Raw genomic sequence first — 13217 nt, forward strand, 5'->3', positions numbered from 1 at the left:
ACCTCTTTGGCCTCCTCCACAGCCCCCACAGGTGAATCTTCGGGAGCAGGAATTTCTGCTGCCCCCCAGCCCCACCCAATACTGCTTCCCATGGGGTAACCAGGACAATCTTTGCACTTCCCCCCATGACCACCCTTGGCCGCCGCCCAAAGCCTCATTGTGCCAGCACACAAGAATTAACGAGGAAATAAAAGGAGAGAACACTGTGAGCCCTCAGCTGAGGGGCCCACTGAGCTTGACCCCAGGGCCTGGCAGCAGCCCTGGAACCAGAGGGAGGAGCTAGAGCCCTAGCACAGCACTCCCAGAGACCTGACCAGATCAGGCACTAATAATAATGTGAGCCCTCAGCCATGGTAATGACTGAGCTTGGCCCCAGGGCCTGGCAGCAGCCCTGGAACCAGAGGAGATAGAGCCCTATCCCACTACACACAAAAAAATCCCAGCTCCAACGCACTCTCCCTGTCTGTCTCCCCAAATACTAGCAACGGCTCTTTCCCACTCCACTGCCTGCTGAAACTGAAAGCTAGAGCTTGGAGCATGCTTCCTTTTATAACTAGAGGTCCCATAGAGCAAAACAGGAGGTCTGTGGTTGACCGTCTGAACTGCCTAACAGGGTTTACAGGGATGAGATTGGATTTCCCATGGGTACAGAACACTCTCCTCTCCCCCGGTCTTTGCTCCCATGTAACCAATTTGGAGCTCCACACTTGGAAGGAAAACCTGCACATCAAGCTAAATTAGTCTTAGATTGGGGTTTCCAGGGCCACAGAAGGAGTGCAGACAGAGTTTAGGCAGTCTCTGCCTTAGTTGCCAAGGGAACTGATTGAAGGTGCCTGACTCTCTGGCTTCACGAACAGCAGACGAACGCATGAACGAGGCTTGCAATGACCACTTGTTCATTTAAAATTGCACCTCACAAACAGCTTTCTCATGAACAGCTGATTAGGCTGTTTGTGGCTTTTTTTCATTTGTATTTCTGTTCGTGCCCACCTCTATTCTGAACCCTTAGAAGGCTGTTATTTCCAGTAATGAAATATATGCATTGATGAAAGGCCCATTGTTGCAACTGAAGTCATTTAGGCACAATCATCAAAATATTTTTGAAAAAGCATCTGTGGGGGGGGGGCGGAGTGACATTCAGAAGATGGCGGACGCTCCTTTCTAAGTCTCCAATCCCGGCCCGCTTCAAATGCTGATGAAACCCAATAAAAGCATCATGTGATGATGGGAAAGACAGGGGTAAGTAAGGCAAAACCTCCCCAAACCCAATCTACTTCAGTAAAATCCTATTTTACCCCCGAAGAGGCTAAAAGTGACAGTAAAGTTCCCGCTGAAAACAGTTCCAAAATGGCGGAGCAGAAGGACGGCATGGCAATTTTAACAAGGCAGTAGTTTACTAACTATCCAAATGCTAGAAACAAATATCATAGCCTCAATATCAGAAAAATTAGCCAAAAAAATAAATAGCTGCTTGGAACCAATAACAAAGCAACTTAAGGAAATCCGGGACTCTTTCCCTGCTGTTGCCCAAATGGCAGACAAACCTCTGGAATTAGGGCTGAATGTACAAGAAGAATTAAACCAAACCCAGTTGGTAGAGGAAGCTCTGTCAGTAAAAGTACTGGATTTAGAAACGAAACTGAAAGCCAGAAATTTCAAACTGAGGGGACTTCCAGAGAATGAGGAGGAAAATACAGTTCTTCCTATATTTATGATGTCCTGGCTTGCCGAAGTACTTAAGCTTGAAGAAGGGATTGCGCCGGACGTTGAAGCTGCCTTTCACCTGGGCACTAACAGGGCAAATAAATCTCGTTTACCAAGAGACATCTTAGTGATTTTCAGAGACGTGAGAACTAAAGAAAAGGTTTTGAAAGAGGCCCAAAGATGTGGCTATTTACTTTATAAAAGCAAAGAAATTCAAGTTTTCCCTGATCTTCCAGCGGAAACGCTTAAAATGCGCAGAGAACTTAAACCAATTATAGCTGCACTTAAAAAAAGCAAATTTGAAATACAGATGGGTTGGATTATCCTCCAGACATTCCGTGCTTCATGAAGGGAATCGCCTCTTTACTAAAGACTTGGATGAAGGCTCTACACGGCTGAACACTCTGAATCTTACAGTGGAACAAACTGCACCTACAAAATCCCTCCAGAGAGAATCTAAGCTACCAAGAAGAACCGAACGTTGGAAGAGAGTCAGCCCTTCATCTCCACCTAAACTCTGAAAGGCAATTTTGTTTGCCTAGAAGAATCAAGATGCCTTTGATAGAGCGTTTTTGCATGAACACACAGCTGTTGGAGTGGAAGCCGAGAATCGGTGGACTTTTGAAAGTTCTCTCCCTTTTATTTCCTTTGACTCCAAGATGAGCTCTTCAGTGCTCTTTATCTTCCACCTAGATGTAAGGTGGATGCCAGGATGGCACTGCCCATCTCTATCAAAGCACAAACTTTGGAAAGGTGGCAGAGACTATGAAATAAATTTGTCTGGGCAGGCGAGAAGCCAAGGGTTGGATTTGCCATTATGAAAGGTCACACCAATCAGGGAGGCTTGGGAATGCCTGATATTAAATTATATTACAAAGCTACCCAACTTACCTATCTGGTTCTTATGTTGCATCCTGACTACTGTACAGATTGGAAGGACATAGAACAGCATTATTCATCCCCCCGAACGTTACAGGAAATTATTTGGAATATGGCGCCTGATTGCCCAAAAGTGATCAAAAAGCCATATCCTACTAGCTCCAGCATTGAAGACCTGGGATAGAAATAGGTCCCGGTTGGCACCATCTATATCCCCTTACTCCTGTTTTACAGGTCAAAAGTGGTTTGAATCAGCTTTTGACAAAGATTCATTTACAACCTGGAAATCCAAACATATTATAAGACTTATAGACATAACTAATAATGGACAACTCAAGTCTAGGCAAATACTAGAGGTTAAACTTCAATCCAAAATCTCCAGGCTACAATATCAACAGATTCTACATCTTCTCTCCATTCCTGAGATACAAAGCTCATTGAGATGTGAAACAACAGTATTTGAAGAACTTTTGAAATCTGGTGGCAGTGGAGGTAAGGGTCTTCTATCAAAATTGTATAAACTTCTTCTGAAAACATCAAGGACCAAACCTTATTCATACCAACCAGCCTCAGAAAAGTATTGCAATATAAAACTCTCAGAGGCACAATGGTTAAATATTTGGAACTCCTCAATCTTTAAATCTAACTCAGTAAATGTACGCTCCCAATACCAAAAATTTATGACAAGATGGTACATCACCCTACAAAAACTTAATTGTGTTAATAAAACTATATCGCCCAAATGTTGGAAAAAGTGTGGAATGGTGGGGTCCTTCATCCATTGCTGGTGGACGTGCAGCCTGATAAGCAAATTTTGGTCTGATGTAATAGTAACCATCAAACAAATTACTGGCATCCTTGTTCCCCTTAAACCCGAATTGATCTTGCTTAGTCTCTGGTCGAGCCAAGACACTCCTACAAGATCTAGAAGGCTATTTGCTATGCTTTTGGCTGCAGCCAAAACAGCCATTGCTTCAGTGTGGAAGGACCCCAGACCTCCTCTCCAACTATGGTACAACAAAATTTGGGACCAATACTATAGGGAGAAAATAACATATCAAATACAGTGTGCTGAACTGTCTAATACGCAATCTGATTTTGGGGAAGATTAGCTACCAGTTTTAGACTACCTGATCATAAAGGAGGTAGGCCCTAAAAAGAAGTACCCATTAGATCCTTTCTTTTTTTGAATTACATTACTACAAAAATGTTAAATTTGTAACTCTGTACTGGGGTTATAAACCATTTTAATAGATTCAATGTATATGTTAATAGCTCACCTGCATTGTACCGACTGGTTGCATGTTGTTCTTGGTTCTGTTTGTTAAAAAAAAACTTGTTATGAAAAGAAAAAACCTTTGATAATAAAAAGTATTTTTTTAAAAAAGAAAAAGCACCTGTAACCTTTATTGATAGGAACATTTTTCTTCTCTGTATCTTTTTAAAAATAAAGTTACAATGTCTATTAACTTCTCCATGATAAAATTGTATTCAAGCAACATTTGTGTCATATTTGAGAAAGTAGTATTTAATGTTTATATCATTCATCTTTTTCTAAAGCATATGCAAATTATATAGAACATATAACTGTCTCAGTCAGCATCCAGCATAATGCACAAGTTTGTTTGGAATCATGCAATGTCTAACTGATAAAAACATGAGTCTGACATTTTGCCATAATCTTCACTTAACAAGTTAAAATTGAGCTCTGACATTATTCTGTATATAGGGAAAAATTAACATACAGGTGTTTATTAAAACAATAGCAGTGATTATTATTACCAGAAATGCATTGGTTCAAAATATTCTAAAATATTTGCTAGATTTAATATAGTGATAGATTATACAATAAGAAATTAGTTTGACTTTATGAAATAATGCTTTTCATTATCTTGCAAGGAACTGTGCCTCCTGCAGGCTTATCTTTTGTGGAGTGAATAATACTACACACTCTACACTTCACAAGTTAGAGGAACTTTAGTGATAGGATTTTCTCACAGTTTAAAATTGGAGGAAATGTAACTCCCCCTCATGTATTGAACAATTTCATGTGAAGAAAATAAATATATTTAACCAAAAAATAAATTAGATCTAGGAATCAGTTATCCAAGTAAAAAAAAATTGATACAATTTGTAATTAGAAGAGATTAGGGGTTGATGAACGTAACATTCATAGCTTTTAAAAGAGCACTGTATAGTGAATGTATTAATTATTAGGATTATTTTGCATGAAAATTTCATCATGAGGAGAAGGACATGTAGTAATTTGAATTACCAAAGCTGAGTTCTATATTTTTGCTTCAGAACTTGCTGTAGTTAGAAAAAAATATCTCCCTCAGTAGGCTAGCAGGTCATTCATGATACTTTTTAAAAAAACAATATGGAATTGATTTTCATTAAAGGCAGACAAAAATGGAATATAGCAAATTTGCACATATCGCCATAGCACACAGACTCTGAAGAATACAGGTTAATTATGCAATTATTCTTCTGTCTTTTTGTTTTGTACATTTGCTCCATGATTAATTGTGTTCTGTTTCTTTTTATTAGTGGAGAATAGCATTGTAGACCCTGATACTCTGAAGGCTAGCTTTCAGGGATTTATTGGATGTCTTTCTTCAGTGCAATTCAACCATATTGCTCCTTTGAAGGCTGCACTGTACGATTCCAACTCAGCTCCAGTTACTGTAAAGGGACATTTCACTGAATCCAAATGTGGCAGTTTAACAAGCGTTGACTCAACATCAAGTGAAACAACGCATTCACTTGCAGGTAGCAAGCATATATGGGTGTCATTTGTTCTACTGTCTGTAACAGAATGTACGAAAAGGTACAGAATGTCAGTGTTGTAATGTTACTTAGCATGATCAAGGATGGTATGCAGAGGTATTCAGTTCTTCTAACATGCCCCACCTCCCAAAACTTTTGTCTTTTCTCCTCAAAAAGTTTTCTTTAAAATTGCAATCATAAAAAGAGTTGCTCCAGTCTAAGGCCATTGAAATCAATGGGCTTAGACTCGAGTAACTGTTTAGGATTGTGCTGTAACAGATTGAATAATTATTGTTTTTTTTAAAAAGCCCTTTGACCTAGATAGCATTGGGTGGATAATATACATACCCCTAATAATAATCAGGGTGATCCCTCAGCTGAGGTGCACACTGAGCTTGGCCCCAGGGCCTGGCAGCAGTCCTGGAAGCAGAGGGAAGGAGTAGAGCCCTAGCCCAGCACTCCCAGAAACCTGACCAGATCGGGCACTGATAATAATAATAGGCACTGATAATAATAATAATCAGTGTGAGCCCTCAGGCAAGGTGCCTACTGAGCTTAGTCCCAGGGCCTGGCAGCAGCCCTGGAACCAAAGGAGATAGAGCCCTATCCCACTACACACAAAAAAATCCCAGCTCCAATGCACTCTCCCTGTCTCGCTCCCAAAAGGCTAGCAACAGCTCTGTCCCACTCCACTGCCTGCTGAAACTGAAAAGCCAGAGCTTGGAGCACACTTTCTTTTATAACCAGAGGTCTCATAGAGAAAAGCAGGAGGTCTGTGGTTGGCAGTCTGAACTGTCTAATAGGGTTTGCAGGGATGAGATTGGAGTGCCTATGGCTACAGAACACCATGCCTCACCCCTCCCTCACCCCGGTCTCAGGTCCCATGTAACCAATTTGGAGCTCCACACTTGGAAGGAAGACCTGCCCATCAAGCTAAATTGGGCTTAGATTGGGGTTTCCAAGGTGACAGAAGGAGTGCAGACAGAGTTCAGGCAGTCCCTGCCTCCATTGCCAAGGGAACTGACTGAAGGTGCTTGACTGTCTGGCTTCACGAACAGCGGATGAACACAACAAACGAGGCTTGTGATGACCACTTGTCCGTCTAGAATGGGGTCAGATGAGCAGCTTGTTCATGAACCGCCGAACGGGCTGTTCGTGGCTTTTTTGTATTCGTAATGCTGTTCATGCCCATGTCTACCCATCACCCAGCACTATTGGGGAAAGGGCAGGTAGGCAGTGTGGGCAGCTGTGACTGCAAGCGGTGGGAGAGCTTGTGAATGAGAAAAGGAAGGATGCATAGGCAGGTGGCACATGGGTGGGTAAACAAGAGTGGGGGGTGGTAGTGGGTTTTTCTGCCCGGGGCCCTCCAAACCCTGGAACCGGTCTTGCTCTGGGTGTTTCTTTTTAATTGAGGATTTTGGATAATCAAGTGTCATATAACAAAGCTTATAATGTAATTGCATACAATATGTAGTCCTTAACTATGTATGTGGGTATCTTCAGAACTCTTGTATCTGCTTGATTCTGTCCTTTTACTTTTTTGTTTCTGCTACAGATCATTCAGGACCAATAGACGAAGGAAAGCCTTTAGCTAATGCCATAACAAATGATTCTGCAATTATTGGAGGTAATTGGGACTATAACATCCCTGCTGGTACCATTTTTAAATAGCTTTTCATCTTAAAGGCAAAGTGAATGGGTGCCTAAGAAGCAGTATACACAAGTATGTTTTAGAAACAAAGGCAATTATTTCAATAATGTATCCCACCTGCAATTTTTTGGTCTTATTGTCTTAGGCATATCACATGCAGTCCACTTCATGGAAGGCCGGCATCATATTTTTTGTAATGTTTAAAGGCATTTGCATATTTGAAAACTTATGTTTCTTTGAATCATTGTAGGCCAAAACTCCCAGAAACATACTTATTACATATGCAGACATGGCCCACATGCTTCAAATTTTACAGAAAAGATGTGGTCAGCATATTGTAAAAACCTGGAACCCAACTTTCCTACATAAGAAATGCCCTTCAGTGTTTCTAGAAAATATGTATTTATTATCAAATTGCATAATTGTTGATTATTTCTGTAGCAAAGTGTGTTTAAAATCCATCATCACAACTGTCTTGGACATTTGAATAGACTGAAATCATCCAAGGAACTTCCTGGCTGAGCAGAAACTTGTGATTCTTACCCTCAGATCAGATTTACGTCCCTTCAGAACACTTTATAACACACAATTTAACATTCGACATGCATAAACGGGGAAGAAAATCCACCGGGATTTCAATTTCATTGGAGAAGAATTTAATATTGAGTTGTTGGGTGCAAATTGGACAGGTCTAAAGATTCATTGTTCTCTGTGTTTGATTCAAAATGGGGGGATTGCCTTCTAGAACAATAAGTCTTTAAATTTTTTGCATTTTTATCAGTTTATTTAAAACAACTAACACATCCTGAAGCCGTTTACATGTTCTCATTCATGCAAATACAATTCCTTAAAAAAAACCCCAATCAATAAGAACTTAGAAGAGATTCACACTTGTCCTCCTTTCAATCAATATTAAATAAATTAGATAGAAAAAGGATATATCAGATTGGTTGATTTATATTATGATCCCATAATTCTTGCCTCCATCTTTATAACATGGGCTTATGTAGATCAGGAAACATTGGTTTCCAAGCTAATTGTAAACTAATTGGTAAATATATAAATTCACATAGCAGATGCAGTCTAGTTCACAAGCACTGAAGGAATAAAACCTGTTAACGTACTTGCTGTCCTCATCTCACACCATGTCAGCTCTTAAAGAAAAAAATAACTTATTCAGTGCTTCAGTCAGGATAGCTTGCCCACTCTGATGACTTTCCTGAATGAAAAATGGCCTCAAGGTTTCCACTTAGAGCCTTCAAAGTATCTCCTTTCTTTAACAGTCTCACTAACAGAGGTTGAAAGAAAAACATTTTTGCTTCATGCCAAGCCTGTGTTTCAGGTAGGGCTGCCGGTCCCCTGGTTGGGGCTGGGGATCTTCCACTCCTAGACTGCCCTCTGCTGCCACTCACCTGGCTGGTAGAGTGAAGAGGCCCTGGGAAATGAGTCCTGGGGGCAAAAAATCTCTTGGGCCAGTATGCAAAGTGGGCACACTACCCGTGTGCGTGATGACCTTACTTCAAGGAGTGACATCATCGCACCCCAATTGCCCCCTGTGAAGGGTGGGAGCATGCCCACCATTGGGAGTGATGACATCACTCCCAAAAGTGACATCATCACGCCACATCTCTAAAGGTAAGTGCCAGATTCCCCCCTCCCTCCCGGAGGGTAAGGGGACCTTGTTTCAGGAACTTAAAATCCTTTCACTGCAAGTGTGGAGCTGAGCTGAATGTAATTATTTCTTATAAACTTTTTTGGCAGCACTAAACAGCATTTCCTTTTGGTAATGTTTATAATTGCTTTGAAAATATTTGTTCTTAGAAAGCATTGTTCCCACTCTGGTTTAACTTATTACCCTATATTCAAATTGACAATGGAGTATCTCAGTGATCCTATTTGTATACTAATTGTCTGGTATTACCAATGTGACTGATCCACAAGGCTTTGTTTGTTCTCAGGGACATCATCAAACAATGAAATCTGGTTGTATACCTAACATTGTGATGTCACACTATTCAAGATGTGATTTCTGAGTACCAGATTGTCCATGTGACTAATCCAAGAAGCAGTGATTAAAAGTGAAAAAATTAGAGCTACAGCACAGCATGTAGGGAAAACAATAGCAGAAACAGGATCAAGGAATGGCTATTAGTCTCAAAATTAAGGGATCTGGGTAAAATATTTCTGTAAGCGCTACTTGCTTTAATCTGAGAACCAAAACAGAAAACATAGCATGAGGAGGATATAAAGAGAAATGCAGATGACATTACTGAGGATTTTATTTTCAACTTTCTTCTTCAGCTAGGCGTTTGGGGAAATTCCTTACATTCACCAAAAATGCCAATAATAACATTTTCATGAATAACTAACAACAACAAAAACCCTGCCTTCCTTTTGACAAAATGAAACTGGAACTGCCAACGGCTATTTTAATTGTGTTATGCAATAAGATTACAAGATTTCTTAAGGATTGCAGAATATCTTGAAGAATATTTCCCATCTCATTAACCCTAAAGCTTTGCCATAACCTGGAGTGTGTTTGAGGAAGGCCCAGGACAGCTTCATATCATACAAGGAAGTGAAGATTTGTTAATGATTTCACAAAATGCTTGCATTAGGGTTGCTACCTTCCCCCCAACTCAAAGACTGGGGATGGAGTGTTGAAAGTCAGGTACAGGACTCCAGTCCAGGATCCTTATGCACGCTCTCTGGAAGCCTTGATGACATCACCTTCGGTTGAAAATTGAAGCTATGGGGACTCAGCATGGCCGATATCATCCCCAAATCATCCCCATTTTCACTATATTTGGGGCCAATTTTGCTTTGCTAAGACTCCATAGCTTCTGGTTTTCAACCAGAAGTTTGCCACTGGGACCTCCAGAGTATGCACATGTGCCTTTTTGCCATGTGCTCTGGTGGCTTCCAGCATGTCACACACACCCCTTTCCCTTCCACCAGCCAGTCCTTTCTGACCTGGGAAAGTTTATTGCTGAAGACATGGGTCCTACTGGGGTAGTAGCTCCATGGATTAGGAGGCTGCAGTAGGAAGGGTGTGAAACTGCTTCCTTCTTCCTCTTCCCTGAACAGAGCACTTCCCATGGAAGAGCCAGGAGAGAGTTATTTTGCCCACTTCCCTCTCTCCACTGCAGGTACTATATGAGTTCCTCAACACTTGGAATAAGCTTTTCCAGGTAGATTTCATGATCCAACACACTGTGTGAAATGGAAATTTGCATATCTCCTCCATAGGAGAATTACTTAATTTGGACTGGGAGCACATCTAATTCCCTACAGGAATTACAGGAATGTATTAGATTTATACCCTACCTTCTCGTCAACATTATCAACACATCTAACAAAATCACTATTGCAAAGAATTGGCAATTCTCACAAAGAATCTTTGCAGGCACTGCAAAATTGGGGAGCTTCCCTTGTGGTTTGATTTTGTCTATCAGGGCCAAGCTACAAGTGACGAATGACACTTGAACAGCAAGTGGATTGAGTGGAGGGCAAGTGAACAGGGAGAAATACACTTGCTGTTCAAGTGTCATTCGTCATGTGTAGCTTGGCCCTCAGTCAATACTTTTGTGCAGTAGCAGTGATAAAAAGTAAAGAATTGAATAATTTTTCTATACCTGGTACAAGCTTTCTCTTAAATCCAGTGTCAAAAGACTAGAAAGAAGATATGCAAGCCTCATATCTGAAGCAGCCCAAAGTTCTGACAGATTGATTTAAACAAAAATACTTAAGTTTAAGTGGTTTATTGATAATGGTGAATATTAGTAGGTAATTAACTAGAAGTATGGTCTTGGATCTGAGATTCGAATCCTGGTCAAATTCCATTTATTCCTGCTTTTAAGTACCATATTGTTTTAACTTAATTCAGAACAAATGAAGAGAAGCTAAGTATACCTAAACAGTACATGTTTGTGGACTCAGAAAGTTCCCAAGAGGATTTCAGTTTCTGTGACAAGCATACAAACCAGTCTAAGTCTGTAAGATTCAGTGATTATTTTAAAGGAGTTATTCCATGAGACTCAGTTTTCTGGTGGCATTATTTCCCTTTGGGAACAAGGGTGGAGAAAAAGCATTCTTCTCCACTGGAAATGGGTTCTCTACAATATAATTCAACTATCCAATTGCCATTGAAGTTATTTTTAAAGAAGAAAGAAAAGAAGCCAGCCTGTATCCTTGATAACCTCCAGTTAACTCCTGAATAGATTTCTTTGGTAAAGTCACTAGAGACTGCACAGATAAGTGACAAACACAAGAATTTAGTGGAATAAAACTACCAATTCCCACTGTGGGCTCAGCACTTATACTTGGAAAAGGTTAAAAGAATGCTGTGCTCAAATAGGAATATGTGCTCACCTACACAGCTGCTGTTACTGCTGAAATAATAGCATCTTCTATTCATTAGGCACCTCATTAAAGGCATATTATCTTCATTAATCACTACCTTAAAGCAACTTAAACAACAGTTGATCAAAAGTGTTCCTTGTGTTTAACTGATTCCTTCCCTTTTGTATGACTGACACCTTAACTCTAAGACTCTAGCATGTAGTTGGTATCCTATGATGTCTCGGCAGAGAAAAGTATATAAATGATGACGTGCCTAAGTGCTGAGAGCATAGCAATTGTACCAAAGTCAAAACAATCCCCACTATAACCCAGAAACTATGATGCAGTGTTCCAACAATATCCCTGTAACAGGCAGAGATGGAAACAGCCAAGCAGGGTATATTTCTGCAGGCCTGCCTCCCTTCCCATCATGTCATCCTGAGAACAGTGCAGTCCTCATTGTGGGACAGTTCTGACAGTGCAGTGATACGCTGCTGGCATATCTACAAGCCCCCACCCTTTTCTGCACTCAACATATTTACTGCTAGCAACTGTACCGGGAAATAGCATAGATATTTGGAGAAACAGTGTGAACAATTTTAGCTGTCCCAGCCTGAGGCCAGAGATCCTCTTCCTGAGTGGGGTGCATGGTTTTTCTACCCGCAGAAGCAGCAGCAATGGAAAAGGTTCTGAACAGAGTGCTGCTAGTAATATGACACAAAACATTCGATCTGTCCTTTGACAGTTTGTTCAAAGTGCACCATTGTATGCAAAATGCCCTTTCTGTGGGTTTCCCATCACCCAAAGCTCCTCCATCTAAATGTGCATGGTATCTTTGGGATCTACTAGCACAGAGGCTTAGTCACTATCCTAAGCCCTGTCTAGATGGAGGGTTAGGATTGTGCTGCCCATCCCAAATGCTTTCTCATAAAATAGTCATGAAAAAATAGAAAGAGCCCTCAGAACTGAGATAAAAGTAATTCTATAAAGTCTTCTATTTCAGATTACATTTTAGAGAACTATTTATTAATTTATTTTCAGTAATTTCTTTTTTGAGAGAAGCTGAAAATATACTGCTTAGACAATATATAATATGACAGTTCTAATATTGTGTAATGTGTTTGCAACAAACACTTTCAGCTATTTGAAATGTAAGTCAGCTTGCAAACTTTTGCTGTGTATAGTACAGATACCCTTTGGGACAAACATATTGAACTCAAGTGTCTTAACTGATATATCCGATGACAGGGGTTAAGGTGAAATTTGATGTTAACATTCATTTAAAATTGCTTTGACAATAATGTTAAAAGTCTTGTTGCAAAATCTTTTTGCAGCAGAAAAAATGTTTAGCAAGACATTGAAAATCTACTTTAGGTCCCAGGATAAAGGAATATCTATTAAAAGGTCTTGAGACTGCGGAAAAGGATAGGCTAATAGATAGAGTCTATTGAAAGGCTGGAAAGCCAGTTACTCATTTGATTAGAGGAAAATATATATATTATTATATACTAGAATTTGCACTGTATTTCTGTTGTATTTAACAGTTGTATGTTTATGTCAAAATTCCATAAAGGATTTATAAAATTGTTTTGCTGGAGCATAACAAGAGTCCATTTAGTCCAGCAACCTGTATCCAGAAGTGGCCAGATGCTAGATACCCAAATGAACACTGCAGTCCTTTCCCTTCCTGTTGGGTTTCAGTGTCCACATGGAGATTCCACTACACTTTAATAAAAAGCTGTTGACAGAGCAGTAGATGTATATGAAGACATTGGCTGTTTCCACACGGTCCAGATATAGCGAGAAACTCCCGCATACTTTCACTCTAAAACCCATCAAAACCCGGCAATACCCGACATTACCTGTCTTGTTC

General features: G+C 40.2%; 1 protein-coding gene across 1 annotated transcript in view; it reads left to right on the top strand.

The window, feature by feature from the left end:
• CNTNAP4 (contactin associated protein family member 4) overlaps positions 1-13217 on the top strand; it is a 358424-nt gene that overhangs the window by 333267 nt on the left and 11940 nt on the right. Inside the window, exons 23-24 of the mRNA XM_054987581.1 lie at positions 5134-5355; positions 6908-6979. Of these exons, the coding sequence (XP_054843556.1) occupies positions 5134-5355; positions 6908-6979 (294 nt within the window). The remainder of the gene's footprint in view (positions 1-5133; positions 5356-6907; positions 6980-13217) is intronic.

This window comes from Eublepharis macularius, chromosome 8 (genome assembly GCF_028583425.1).
Source record: "Eublepharis macularius isolate TG4126 chromosome 8, MPM_Emac_v1.0, whole genome shotgun sequence".
NCBI lineage: Eukaryota > Metazoa > Chordata > Lepidosauria > Squamata > Eublepharidae > Eublepharis > Eublepharis macularius.